This window comes from Typopeltis vanoorti, chromosome 10 (assembly GCF_054136105.1).
Source record: "Typopeltis vanoorti isolate ZY-2024b chromosome 10, IOZ_Tvanoo_1.0, whole genome shotgun sequence".
In the NCBI taxonomy this organism is placed as follows: Eukaryota; Metazoa; Arthropoda; class Arachnida; order Uropygi; family Thelyphonidae; genus Typopeltis; species Typopeltis vanoorti.
This window is the reverse complement of record NC_143558.1, coordinates 26,056,198-26,069,085: the sequence shown is the minus strand read 5'-3', so window position 1 is coordinate 26,069,085 and position 12,888 is coordinate 26,056,198. Positions and strand designations below refer to the sequence as shown.

Here is a 12,888-nt window from a genome sequence, read left to right as displayed (position 1 = left end):
ATAATAAACAATTTGTTATGTAAGTTTATTCTTTTCATAAAAATTTCCAGTTACGTTTCCATTTATCAAAACGCAATATGTATCTATGAATATATGTACATTTGCCAGAAGTTTTTCCACTTGGTTATGCTACAAATTAAAGATACCAAGAAATTATGTACTTGGTTTAATCCTTTATCCAAGTGTAAGCAAACAAAGTTTGCACCTGAAGCATTTCCAGGACTGGGGCAAGTCATATATAAAAGCTAATGGCTTCATATCACTTGCCTTAGTATCCCATAATGCAAAGCACATATCCTTGCAGACATGTATAATGCTATGCATTATGGGAAGAGTCACTACCCAAACCAGTTTCAACCTTTATTGAGGTCTCATACTTCAGGCGCAAACTTTGTTTTTTTTACACTTGGATAAAGGATTAAACCAAGTACATAATTTCTTGGTATCTTTAATTTGTAGCATATTCCTTGGTATCTTTAATTTATAGTATAACCAAGTGGAAAAACTTCCAACAACTTTCTCTAATCCAGTGTTTTAATAATAAGGTGTGACACCTTTTGACTACTCATACATGAAAATATGACTTCTGCATTACTTCAACCTTAGTATCATCTCTGGATCTGACTCCCACTGATGATACCTCAAAAATAGTGACCCTTCCCATAATGCATACTATTATACATGTCCATAAGGATATGTGCTTTGCATTATGGGATACTAAGGCAAGTGATGTGAAATCATGAGTTTTTATATACAAGTTGCCCCACTCCTGAAAATACTTCAGGTATATAATTATTAATAAACCAAGTATATAATTTCTTGATATCTTTAATTTATACAGTATGTACATTTGTGTTTATTAAAATACATTATGCATATACAGTGCATTCATTCTGAATATAAGCCATTATATAAAAATAAAAACTTTGGTATTAGTTATAATAAATATGTGATTAGAGTAAAATCACTCTTAAAATAATTTCTGTTGGGCTTTTGCACAGCATAATTGACTACAATAATACATACAGTATGTACATAAAGACTACACATCTTGTGGAGATCCATTTATACAAAATATACACAAAACAGTAAAGCTGAACTGACATTTACCAGAACTAAAGGAAGAAAATAATCTTCTGAGATAAGAAAATATCATCATTTTTATTGAAATTAGGAAACAGTCTCTCAAAAGCAACACCATGTTGCTTTTTCTCCTCTTTGCATTTAATTTAGTGTTGTTGTTGACAATCTACAAACTTGATATGAAGAGATAAACATGAAAATATTGAAGTGGTCAACACAGTTAGAACATCTGTGGGATATATCAACATACAGAACTTGGGCACAGCCAAGATGAGGACCTCTTTAATGGTGATATGACTTTTAAGTAGGATAGTATTCATAATTTTTTTTCCTTGCAAGATCTTCTAATGATGTTAATTATATATAGACTATCAACAGTATATTAAAATAAACTGCTCATATTTCCAATATATATATATATTCAAGCACATGAGGTGTTTTCCTTAAAATCTCCTTGCAATCCAAGTTCATATTTTATCAGACATGCCATGATCAACATAGCACTCAGCAATTTCTATGATGTCTTGAAGCCTAAAAAACAATATATAAATATATAAGACAAAAAAAAATACAAATAGTACTAATTATTAAAGTATTAAAGCTAGATCTCCAAACTTAATTTTTAAAATTCTAATATTAAAACCAAAATATAAATTTTAAGTAATTTATCATAACTTTAATAGCACTTGTGTTTTGGCATTTTCTTAAGTAAGTTATTTATTAATAGTATTGATTAGATACACTCCACATTCACTAAATCAGATTCATAGGTATGAAGAATATTTTGTAATCACAGATGGGAAGTTTTTCATAGCAAGTTATCCTTAGAATAGCACTGAAGCATTCCTAATCCTAATCCTGTGTCTTTGTCTCTTTGAGAGGATTGCAACTGATTACTAGGGAGATAATGATACAAGGTAGTTTCCCATTGCCTTCCTTGCCGTAAGTGTTTCTGACTATTGTGTGTGTGTGTGTGTGTGTTCACGGGATTGGTTTGTCTGTTTTGAGGGATGAAACACCTGAGTTACCGGGAGAAAAAGTCCTCCACCTCCATATAAGATCGGTAAACTTGCCTTTAATTGAAAGAAACCAAATAAAGGTTCCTCACATCATGGACAGGAATCAAATCCAGGTCTTTCTGACCAAAGGGCTTTGTCTATACCCACTGAGCTAGGGAGGCTCCACTAATGCATTATCTGATCAAAAATATCCTGACATCCCTTCGTGGCAGTAGATATGGCTATAAACATCACAATCTTGGCTCATACAGGTATAAAAGGAAGCACACCATCCTGCATTCTTCATAGATAAACATTAACAGCAAAGGTATAAAAGGAAGCACACCATCCTGCATTCTTCATAGATAAACATTAACAGCAAAATGGGCTGTACTGAAAAGCTTAGTGACTTTCAGCGTGGTACCATCACAGGATGCCACCTTTACAACAACTTGGTTCAAGAAATTTCTGCCTTGTTGCAGCTGTCCCTGATCAACTGTCAGTGATGTAATTGTGAAGTAGAAACACTAGGAGCAACACAAGTTCAATTTCATGTGGAAGGCCACATGAAATTGAACAACAGGTCCTGAGTGCTGAAACACATGCTGCAAAAAAATTACCCACCCTGGGTTGACGCACTACTACTACTACTACTGAGTTCTGAAATGCCCTCTATAAGCAATGCCAGCACCATAACTGTTCATTGGGACTGAAGAATGTGGGTTTCCATGGCTGTGCAACCAACCTAACAATCTTTTACCCTGGGGTGCACCGGCCATATGTGCAATGTGTGAGACGCACACAGGTGCCAGGATAGTAAAGGCGCCAAAGAGGAGGAAATACTTTAAAAAAACGTTTTTTTAAAGTGATTTTTTTTATTGGAAGGGGGGGGATAGGGGTGCCAACTAAAGTTCTGCACAACAGGTGCCAGACACTACTGGCGTGCTACTGGGTATAGGGCGCCAACTAAAGTTTTGCACACAGGCGCCGGACACTACTGGCACACCCCTGCTTTTACCTGTCCACTGTGCGGTTTTGTGGAGGAGGCATTATGATCTGGGACTGTTTTTCATGATTCAAGTTAAGATCCCTAGTTCCAGTGATAAGGAATCTTAACACTGCAACCTGTAATGACATTCCAGACAATTCTTTGTTTCCAACATTATAGCAAGAGTTCTGTGAAGGCCCATTCATATCAAAACAACGTTTCCACAAAGTGAGGTCTGTGCAGGAATGGTTTGATGAGATGGATGTTGAAGAACTTCACTGCCTGTAAAGTTCTGATCTCAATCCTGTTGAACACCTGTGGGATGAACTGGAATGCCAACTGTGTACCAGGCCCAAATGGAATAATGGAAAGAAATTACTGCAACAACATACCAGAAATCAAGGAAGTCTTCCCAAAAGATAGATGGCTTTTATAGCAGGAAAGGGTAGACCAACTCCATATTAATACCTTTCATATTACATTAAGAGTTGGAATAAGTGCAGATATTTTTGATCAGATAGTGTATTATGAGCTTGCTAAGACCTTTCAAGTGGTCTTAGTCAAAACTTATTTTTTTGAATAGCATGATACTAAACTCCCTCTCCCATTATAACCAAGCTATTCAAATTTAAGTACTGAATGAAAATAAAGTTTTTTTACAGATCATATTCTTCATGGTTCTGATAAGCTAAACTACTAACCTGTTTATCTCATGGCGTCCTCTATTCTTTGCTTTTCTGGATGTTCGTATCTTTTGATGCATACTTTTTAAAGAGTGAACTTTTTTCAATGCAGCCCAGTTTATTTCCTGTATTAAAAAACACAAAATATTGGATATTCAAATAACTACATATAAAACTACACGATATTGAAAGTTTTTTATTATTATTTCAAGACGAGCAGTATAACTTCAGGTGTAATTCTATATTACAAATTAGAAGTTTCTTAAAGCACCATGTGTTTAAATAAATGGAAAACTAGTAGTTTTAATTTTCATTAAAATCTTAGCTCTTTTAATTTTTATTATTTTTGCATCGTTAGGTTACTGCCTCTTAAATATGTTAAAAAAGTTTTTCAATTATTGAGACCAACTCATTCACTTATAAAAACAGCAAAATTACTGATGATTTTATCTGAAAAGCTTTACATTCAGATATAATCATCTGAAACCAATCTAAAACTCAATAATAAATATTCAAATCATTTGTCAAGGCAATTGGATGTGAGTGAACTTGGATTCAAAGCAATGAGTAATTTAGGTGTCAATAAGGCTCTCAGATTAGAGAAGATTTTGCCACATTTTAAGAAAACGTGAATATCATTGAATAAGTTAGTGAATGAAAATTATAAAGCCTATGTAGCTCATTCTGTATAGATGAAGCCCTTTGGTGGGAAAGACCTGGGTTCAATTCCCATCTAGGATGTGAGGAACCTTTATCTGGTCTCATTTGACTAATGAATTAGTTGGTCTCAGATGGTGGTAGAGGTTTTTTTCACCCTGAAACTTGGGTTTTTATCTCTCAAAACAGGCAAACAAGCCCTGAGAAACGCACAGATTTGCAGTCATAAAATATACCTAATACCTCATTACGAGGGCTCAACCTGCCCTCCCAAAGGGATGGGGAAGAAAACCATATGAATAAATAAATATAAGTTGTGCCATTGGGAAATTCCAGTGAAGTGAAAGACCAACCACTGAAAATTACAAGCTAATTTGCATTTCTATAGTGGTAATTAAGTTTTTGGAGAATTACTTATGATTAGGATATAGGATTAGATGGTTGAAAATATGGCTCTCTTCTATTATGGCCAGTGCAAGCTTGTTAAGGTTTAAGTCATATATTAGTTATTTTATAAATCAGTTAGTAGTTATATTTTATAATAAAAATTTCATTCCCATTAATATTTTTATATTCTTTACTTCAAGAAATACACATTGTGAAGCATAAGAATAAACAGCTTCCTGTTAGTTTTCACTCAAGCAATATCTCTTATTAACATTTGTGGGATTTGCAAAACAAAACTGAAAGAAAATAAAATTATTTATTTAGTAAATTAAGGCAAGCCTTTTGCTATCATTCCCCCTATTTCAAAAAAACTGATATGTTTGTAAGTATAATCAAATAGCTGCTACTATCATCATAAACTAGCTACCATAATTTACATGGGGTAACAATACCATTCTTGGACAAGCAGCATGCAATATGTTATTAATGCATGCTGCTTGAGAAAGGTGATGGCACAAGTCCCTGTTAGTCACACAAATATGGTTTCCATTGATTGCACAAAGATGCGAACTTTTATTTTCATTTTTTATGGGCACTGTTTCTGGGTAAATAGTAAGTCATGATGTTTTAAAAAAACTAGGTTTTTTGAAATATTTTATGGAAAATTGAGGTGTTCATGAAGAAGGAATCGATTTGGGGTGCAAATGATTGAAATATATCCAGGATTTGTGCAGTGATATTGAAATTGCCTAGCATAAAAATATAAATAAAAAAAGACAGATTATTACTGTAGTTAAGGACAAAAAAAAAAAAAAAAAAAAACTAGTAATAATCATAAAAACAAGTTTCATATTGTGCAATCCTAGTGTCTGTAATCATTTGTAATGAAATTGTGAACCAATACTGTGCAATTTTTTTCCCTGTAAATGAATACAAAATATGCGTAAATCTATTATTCTATTCATTATCTAATCTCCAGTACTGACAGTACAGCATGACTTACTCAATTTATCAATTCTGCACTTTTCTTTTTTGTTTCATGTGACTCCCACCGATGAATGATTGTAAGCCTACAGAACATTAGTACCATGGGTGGGTTATGAATTTTATTTTGTTATTTTTTTTTTTGTATTTTTTAATTAATTTTTTTATCTGGTCCAGAAACCATGCTCTAGAGATCAAACCTAGACTTTTTTCAAGTCACTTCAGGCCTCTCCATTTATTCTGATAATATACAAACCAGGAGTTGTGGCGGTTTCTTTTAATCCAGCTGCTTGAACTGGATGATGGTTTGAGAACTGGAATCCTGTTTTGCAATGCTCATGTGTCGATTGTATCTCCGAAACTAAGCAGTATGGTGACTTTGAGGGAGCTCAGAGTTACCAGGTTGACTAACAAGAAGCGAACCAACCCAGGGTGGAAATGCAGCAGGCAAAAGCTTCCGAGTTGTGCAGTAGTGGGATCGCATCTTTGAATAGATGTTGAGTGACAGCCAGTTCAATAAAATCGAACCCAGTTCTTTTTTTTGTGAGGAGTGGTTGAACCTTGGAATGCATTGCCTGATAGAGTAGTGAAAGCAAGAAAGGTCAATGAGTGGTATGATAGATTTTATGTTTCCTAGGAAGGACCTCCCACAATGAGTCTTTTGACTCTGTGGAGACCTAAATAATAATAATAATAATAATAAAACAGCAATATACAGACAACTATGAAAATAAGCAGGACAATGAAAACAACTGAATCCTAAATGGAGAACCTATAGAACAAATAAAACTGTTTCATCTAGTGTGGGTGGGCAACTAAATATGGAAATAGACAGTAGAATAAACCTCACTGGTTTGGAGGGGAGACAAATCACGTTATATAGAATAAGAAAGAAATTAGCCAAAAGATTAGACTATCAATACAAAATAGGATTAAAGCCAATAAAACTGGGTTGAAAATAAAACAGATAACTGAAGACTGCAGAACTAAATATGAGAGTTCTGAGGAGAGTAAACAGATGTCAAGAATGGCAGAATCCTATTAAAAATGAAGATATTATTATTATTACAGAACACCTCCAGGGAGTCCAAAGACTCATCGAGGGAGGACACCTACTCCACAACTCTCCGTTTCACACGACTCCACCAACCGCAACTACCTTCATCATCTACGCCAATGCCATCTATCGCCAACCATGACCACTAGTACTTCACAGACAAACATCCATGCCCACAGCAGGATTCGAACCCGCAGCCTTTTGGCTGGATAGCGGATATGCTAACCACTCGGCCAACCAGGCCAAAAGGAACTTGATATCGTTACCATTTAAAATTGTGTGAGCAGGGGTAATTAAAGAGCATGAATAATTAAACATAACTGCGGAGTAAATATTAGCAAAAGAAATATTTGATTTCATTTCAAATAAAAAATACACAGAAGTCAGTAGAACCTACAGATTTGGGGGTACATATCTTAAAATAATGAAGATAAAGATAATTTATAATAACCCTGTCTGCTGATACTGTTTGAAAGACATCTCCATATAAATGCATAGAGAAAGAGGATTATCTTTAGTTGACCATGAGTAGTTCAAGTTAGTATGTATCAATATTCATTTCCATATCATGAATATCAATATTCAGAGAATGAAGTATAAAATTTGTATTGTTTGTTGCATCATACTTTTAGTTGTTTTTTCAAAGAGCTTTAAAATAAATCTTTTTTTTTTTTTTGCTTACTCAAAAGTTGGACTCTATAATTATTGAAATCAGGGTATTAATATAATAACAAACAAGTAACCATGACAGTTTGATATTTGAGATAAATTTTGGGAGAAAAAATGTAATAACAAATCTGAATATCATGAAACATACTTTGAAAAATGGATGAAATTTAATTCCTTCATTCTGAAACTGTACACGTTCCAATTTCTTTTTGTTAAGAAGCCTTGCTATTAAATCAGAAGCATCTGCTGATAATTCTGATGGGATTTTTAGTTCACCTTTTATTGTTTCTCTGCAAAATGGAAAAAATACATGAAGTTACAAAAAAAAAAAAATAAATAAATAAAGTATTCTAATTTTAAACTAAGTCCTCATTTTGTACAAATAAGATTTTTGCAATGAATAAAAAATATACATATAAAGCTTTCATCAAAGCTATATTACACTGTTGTTTATAATGCTGACTGCAATATCAGCATATTAACTTTTGACACAATCTAATTCATTTGTTCAATCCAGGAGATAATCTACTCAGCAACTACTATCAAAAACACAATGCTATTTTAAATTAGTGTGTTTATGGAAATTTGAGTGGAGACAACTGTAATTGGATGGCTAGTATTATCTGATTGTTTACCACATGCTATTTTTCTCTTTATCTTTCCATATCAATGCAGGAGTGCATCAAGGCTCCATACTTTACCTAACCTTTTCCTCCTATACATAACTGACTTCACTAACTTCAGTCCTACCCACAGTCTTGCTGTAATCTCAATCTTTCTCCTCGTTCAACCTTGTAGTGTTCAAATATTCCAAGCTTCAGATTTTCTACAACTTTAAGTTCTATCTTCATGCTATTAGGTTCTTAAGCTCTATGGGACAATGTGTCTTAAGGCAATGTCTTTAACTCTATCTCCATGCTATTCTTCAACAGACAAGCACAACCAAATAAATATTAGCACTACCAAATTATGCATTTTGTCTTCTTTTTTTACTTAGTAAAAAAAAAAAAAAAAAATCTCATCTCACTTATATTTGAGAATATCCATCTTCCCAGACAAGAACAAATTTCTAGTCATGAGCTGGGCGACACCACTAGTCTTTCCCAAACACATATCCATCACTCTGCCTCAAAAACTGTATGATTTCTTGCTCAAGAAGTTTCTTCTTATATGTGCAGCTGTTAACCGTGTATAAATCATAAATTCATCTAACCTTAAAATAACATTCTTACTCTTTGGGTGGTGAAAAAGACTATTCTCTAAAATTCTTCATGCTGTCCAAAAAAGGAGAAATCAGTTACTTGATTAACACATCTCTCAAAGACTCACTTTAACTGCTTCTCAAAAATAAACTATTTCTGCATTATCGCTTTCCTTTTCTCAGATGAGAATACAAGTACATCCAGTGGTTCTGTTCTACAGAAATGACACATGCATCATTTCTTTAAATCCAGAAGAATTTACGTGCAGCTGGGGAACATCCATTTACAGTCCTACTACAAACACACTGAACCAGCTCCTCCTCCTCCTCTTTCATGTCAATGACCTCCATTCTCTAGAACAGAGTGTGGGTTGCGACCCCATTTGGGATCACATAACCAAATGTGGGGGTTGCGAAGAATTTCGCAACAGTAAAAGGTTTCTGAATGCTAACAATTCAGGTTGAGGTGATATAGGGTCACCAAATAAGATGAGATTTTACTTGGAGATGTATAGTCAAGAAATTAGGAATATAAGAATGAGCTGTATTTTTGTAAATCAACGCGTAATGAATCCGAGGTGTTTCTGGCAGCGCTCTCTCATCTTGCATCGTGCGACTTGGTTCTGAACAAGCAACATGCAAACTTTGCACTGAGCATGCCATCACACCACGCAACAAATGCTGCCAGAAACACCTCGACTATTACTGTAACTGTAATTCTTTATGTAAATAGTAAAATTATATGTATACTAAAGAATTGTTTTAAAATAAATTTGTTTATGATTTATTATCAATAAATGTTTGATTTGTATACCTATTTTTATACCAGTATACCCAGGGTTGCGTACAAATTTCTCAGGCAAAATGGGGTTGCGAAAAAATTTCTCCAGCGAAAAGGGGTCATGAGTGGGAAAAGTTTAAGCTCTGCTCTAGAACAAACTATAAAATTTAATGTGGTAAATTTTATGAAAAATTTCCTACATCGATTTTACAGAGGTTGCAAATCATGTGAAAGGAACAAAATTGTACATTACTGTATATTAACAGTGAAATACTGATTGTAAACTTGTAAAGGTAACTAGCTAAAGAATGAAATAGAATTGTTTATAAATTATAAAATATTGTAAAGGTTAGAATTATACATTAAGTTGATTTAATATTAAGTTCTGATGTGAAGTTGTAAGGGTAAAAGAATATAAAAGTATCTCTGCCCCAAGTTAAGAGGATTAGACAAGATTATGTTGGTGACTTGATAGTGAACAAAGGTATTGAAGGTCATTCAGATGTGGAGATTTTGCGGCCAAAACTGAAGGTCAAGACAACAGTGGCATCAGTTATTTACATAAGATTCGGGGGTCTCCGACCCTAAAACAAGGAACCTCGGAATTGTGTAAAAGAGGTAATGAGAACCTCTGAAAAAGGAGCTCTGGAGTTTTTCGTTTTGCTGCAGTCCAATGGCCCGCTCGGACTTCTGAGATTTCATTAGATTGTGATCCCTAGGCACAGGGAAAAAACCAGGAGGCAGATTATTCTACGGAGATTTATTTTCAGTAGCAGAATGTGTCACGTGTGACCAGATATGTGTTGACAACAGTAGATCCAGAACCAACGGTGAGCTATGCTACAAATCCCGGAAGAGGACTACACCAGGATGACATCTTTCTTTATTATTTTTATATGTACAGCTAAATTCTAAAATTAAATATTTTGTTACTTACTTAACATCTTTAAATGGCCATTCGTGTGCCAAGAGCTCATATGCTATAATACCATAGCTCCACCAGTCAGCATCCTGAAAAGTAGCAAACAGAATATCAGGAAATTCTTAAAACTAATTTTTTACACTTCAACTAAGACAGTTGAAATAAGTTCTAACCAAAACATTCAATTAAATATAGCAAATTATAGTTCATCTTTCACTTTCATTTAATGCTTTCCCATTTCTTAAATAGCAGGTACACACACACAGAACTCTTGTTTTCTAAAACAATAGGTACTAGTATGCATCCATTGCTGGCAGGAAAAGTTCTAAATTAAACTATTTTGCATTCGTATGTCTTGTGTCACTGTTAATAAAGGTGTTAGTATGCTGTACTGTCTCAAAAAAAAAAAAAAGAAAAGAAAAACACGATGTGCATATGTTCATGTGTGTGTGTGTGTGTGTGTGTGTGTGTGTATATATATATATATATATATATAGTGCTATTTTTATAATATAAAAAAAAAATTAGCTGTATACAAGACAGTGTTCAAACCAGTTTTAACTTATGGATCTGAGAGCTGGGTCAGAAGTAAAACACATGACCAAAGACTAGAGACCACAGATATGAGAGTCCTGAGAAAGATTAGAGCCATGAACAGATGGCATCAATGGCAATATCATATTAAAAATGAGGATATTAGGAAAGAACTTGACATTGTCAGCATCCAGGAATGCGTTAGCAGAGCTAATCTCAAGTGGTATGATCACTTGAGATTAGATCAAAAACTACCTTGGGAAGTCATCTCTGGCCCTTTCAAACATCTCTTCATCTTTTTGAAAACCAGGTGACCAAATCTGCACACAAAGGTCCATCTGTAGCCTAATCAAAGCCTTATACAAAATAATAAGAATCTCCTTACTTTTACAACAGAATGGACGAAGAAAGATTAGCAAAACAAGTGTTCTCTGTGAGGTTGGCAACAAAACAACCCAGAGGAAGACCAAGATGTAGGTGGATTGATACAGTACAAAGTGCCTTAGATGGTAGAAATATAAGATCTGATAATGTTGGAGTCTTGACAAGTAACAGACTGATTTGGAGGAAAATTGTAGATAGGAGGTTAGTAATGATGTAATTTTTTTCATGTAGTACTATCATATCCTGTACACCTCTTGAGGGTATATGGCAGGAATTTGATGATGATGATGATGAAAAAAAAAAAAAGGTGCCAGTACTCATTCTTTGCTAACAGGAAAAAATTAAAAGAAAATGAAACTAAAAAAATAATAATTATATCAATTGTTACTTCATAGCATGAAGATTTTTTTTTTTGAATAAGAAGAACAAATTAAATATTTAGTACACAGTTTACTAGGTATTAAATTATTCTATTAGTATAGAATAATTTAATATGCCAATTTTCTTATAAAAATTGTCACAAAGAATTCTGGGAATGATGCTGAAGCCACTGTCTTGTAAAAGTAAGGAGATTCTTATTATTTTGTATAAGGCTTTGATTAGGCTACAGATGGACCTTTGTGTGCAGATTTGGTCACCTGGTTTTCAAAAAGATGAAGAGATGTTTGAAAGGGCCAGAGATGACTTCCCAAGGTAGTTTTTGATCTCTGGAATGTCGAATATGAGGACAGGTTGAGATGATGCAATTTACATAGTCTAGTGGATAGGAGGAAGAGGGATGATATGATAGAAGACCTACAAGTTAGTAAGGGGTTGTTATAGGATCGATGTTGGAGAGGTTTTACAGCAAACAGTGGAAGATCAGAGGAGAACTAGAGGACAGCCCTGAAAGCTGTATAAGGAGGGCGTGAGCAGGGGAGTGAGAAGCAGGTTTTTTGCATGCAGATTTGTGAATGATTGGACTGTCTTCCTTAATGTGGTGTCTGCAGAGAATTTGAGTGTGTTTAAGGTGCATGATGAGCTGTGTGTATGACAAAAGGACCTCCTAGATGAGTCTTTGACTCCATGGGGTCTTGGGATAATAATAATAATAATTACACATTTTTAAAATTCTCCTCCTGCACAATATGCCAACTTCTTTCCATACTATTACTTGAATGCAATTTTCTAAGCAGCCATTAAGTGACATATTTTGCTAGATTCAACTTGTACAAGCATGAACATGCTAATATATAAACATGAAAGTAATTTAAAATTCTAAAAAATGATTATAAGTATTTATATAGCAAATCCAACAACAAACAGTGAAAATGCAAACTCCATTAAATAACTAAGTTTATTACTGCATATCATCACAAAAAAAGGTGCTGGATATAGGAGGTGTGGCTATTAAATAACGAGACTGGTTGCAAAAATGTGGTTTATTATTACAATTGTACAACTTAATTGTTATTCAACATACTCCCCTCCTCTATCTATACCAATGCATACGAATTTTCCATTGTTGGAAGCAGTGCTGCAAGTCATCAGGTGTTGTTTGCTTCGGTAGAGCTGCCATTT

At 34.1% G+C, this 12,888-nt stretch overlaps 1 protein-coding gene and 1 non-coding gene across 2 annotated transcripts in view; one reads left to right on the top strand and one right to left on the bottom strand.

The window, feature by feature from the left end:
* Nucleotides 1-812: 812 nt before the first annotated feature.
* Nucleotides 813-12,888, bottom strand: part of LOC150102254 (ribosomal protein S6 kinase 2 alpha-like) — a 36,377-nt gene continuing 24,301 nt past the window's right edge. The window contains exons 6-9 of the mRNA XM_090399350.1: nt 10,426-10,499; nt 7,655-7,796; nt 3,771-3,877; nt 813-1,614 (exon numbers count right to left, since the gene is read on the bottom strand). Of these exons, the coding sequence (XP_090255476.1) occupies nt 1,551-1,614; nt 3,771-3,877; nt 7,655-7,796; nt 10,426-10,499 (387 nt within the window). The 3' untranslated portion in view covers nt 813-1,550. The remainder of the gene's footprint in view (nt 1,615-3,770; nt 3,878-7,654; nt 7,797-10,425; nt 10,500-12,888) is intronic.
* Nucleotides 6,035-6,318, top strand: LOC150102255 (signal recognition particle RNA). Its single transcript, XR_016548969.1, has one exon.